The 1,586-nt window shown below is 36.9% G+C and overlaps 1 protein-coding gene across 1 annotated transcript; it reads left to right on the top strand.

Annotated features, from left to right (window-relative positions):
• The first annotated feature begins 526 nt into the window (after positions 1 to 526).
• Positions 527 to 805, top strand: LOC147545136 (auxin-induced protein 15A-like). Its single transcript, XM_086635803.1, has one exon. The coding sequence runs from the start codon at positions 527 to 529 to the stop codon at positions 803 to 805; it is 279 nt and encodes a 92-aa protein (XP_086491929.1).
• Positions 806 to 1,586: the final 781 nt, after the last annotated feature.

Raw genomic sequence — 1,586 nt, 5'->3', positions numbered from 1 at the left:
CATCGAGCCCTACATTATAATGGTGATTAGCTAGTGTTGTTGGAAGGTCAATGCCTTGAGTTTGAATCATCTACTCTGGCCGGGCCTACTGTTTTTTCACCTGCTATACAAATAGATTTGGAAATCAAGGACAAAGTCATGTGAGAACTTAATGCAATTTGTTGAGCATAAGTGAGTAAAACAAGGTCAAGGTCAGAATCAGGTTGGGGCATCAGCTGTAGTATATCTCTAAGTGATCATGGTAGGACACAATGTCTTCAGTACAACTATGAGAAAGGAAGCATTGTCATGTGATTACCACACCACATATGATACCTATAGTTTCAATAACATTACCCACTAACACCCCATATTAACTTCTTATCTTCTTTCTCTCTCTCTCATTATCCCTTTCTTCTATATATACACACAAAATGTTAAGTGTTTGGCATCCAACACAAAGTCTTCTTATCTGCAACTCAACTCATTTGAGAAACTTAACTCATTCTTCATCTTCTTCTTAATTTATTTTCTTATTTAAGTGATAATGGGTATCCGTCTACCTTCAAAGTTACTTCGACGTTCTTCTTCATCCAAAGGATCAAATGATATCATCCCTAAAGGATACTTCACAGTTTATGTTGGAGAAACCCAATTCAAGAAGAGATTTGTAGTTCCGATTTCTCACTTGAATCATTCTTCATTCCAAGAGCTCCTAAGTCGAGCAGAGGAAGAATTTGGATTCGACCATCCTACTGGTGGCCTTACAATTCCTTGTGACGAAGATACATTTGTTGATCTCATCTCTCAATTAAATGATTTATAATTTTAGTCGAAAGGGACAATCAAATCTCTCCAATTTTGTAACTTTAGACCTCGTAAATCTCTTGTAAATTCTTATACATTTTGTATGAAATCAGAGAGTTAAAGCAATGAAAAGGATACACTATCTGTTAAATATTAAAAATTTTGCTCTTCTTTTAATTCTCACATTGCCTTCATTGTCTAATTGATATTCTGATATTCAGTCCAATATGGTAGGACCACCCTAAAATCACTCTGCTCCTGGACCTCAAAAAATTACTGACAATAACGAACGAGAAAAAGGTAGCATTTTATTCTTTTCTTTAGTATTATGTCAAATTGTCAATTGCAATGAACATTTTCGTATGAAATCCCCTTTGCCACCACTTTGGGCGACGGTTTTGCCCCACTTTTGCACTGTTTTGCCGTCACTTTTGGTGATGGTTTCTCGTCATTTTTGGGGAGGTTCTCCCATACCTTTCAGTGATGGTTCTGCCAAACTTTTAGCGACGATTGTCTGTTCCCCAGGGGCGGTTTTGGCCACCTTTGAGGTGCGTTGGCATGCACATCGGAGAGTTGATTGTGATGGATGAACAACAACAACAGTCAAAACCCACATTTGGTTAGTGAAAATGCAGTTTGTGACCGTGGATTTTTTGTCGTTTTTTGAATTTGCTTTTTCGAAAAAATGAACAAATATAAGAACACAATGGCTGAACAATTTTGTCACAAGCTACAGATAGAATAAGGGATGTATCAGTTGATTCTAAAACCCAGAAGTAGGAAAATGGATTTTCTTCCAT

This window comes from Eschscholzia californica, unplaced genomic scaffold (assembly GCF_041429995.1).
Source record: "Eschscholzia californica isolate CP2 unplaced genomic scaffold, dmEscCali1.0.p SCAF_4, whole genome shotgun sequence".
NCBI classification, from domain to species: Eukaryota; Viridiplantae; Streptophyta; class Magnoliopsida; order Ranunculales; family Papaveraceae; genus Eschscholzia; species Eschscholzia californica.
The sequence above is the reverse complement of the archived record's forward strand: the minus strand, read 5'-3'. Positions and strand labels throughout refer to the sequence as shown.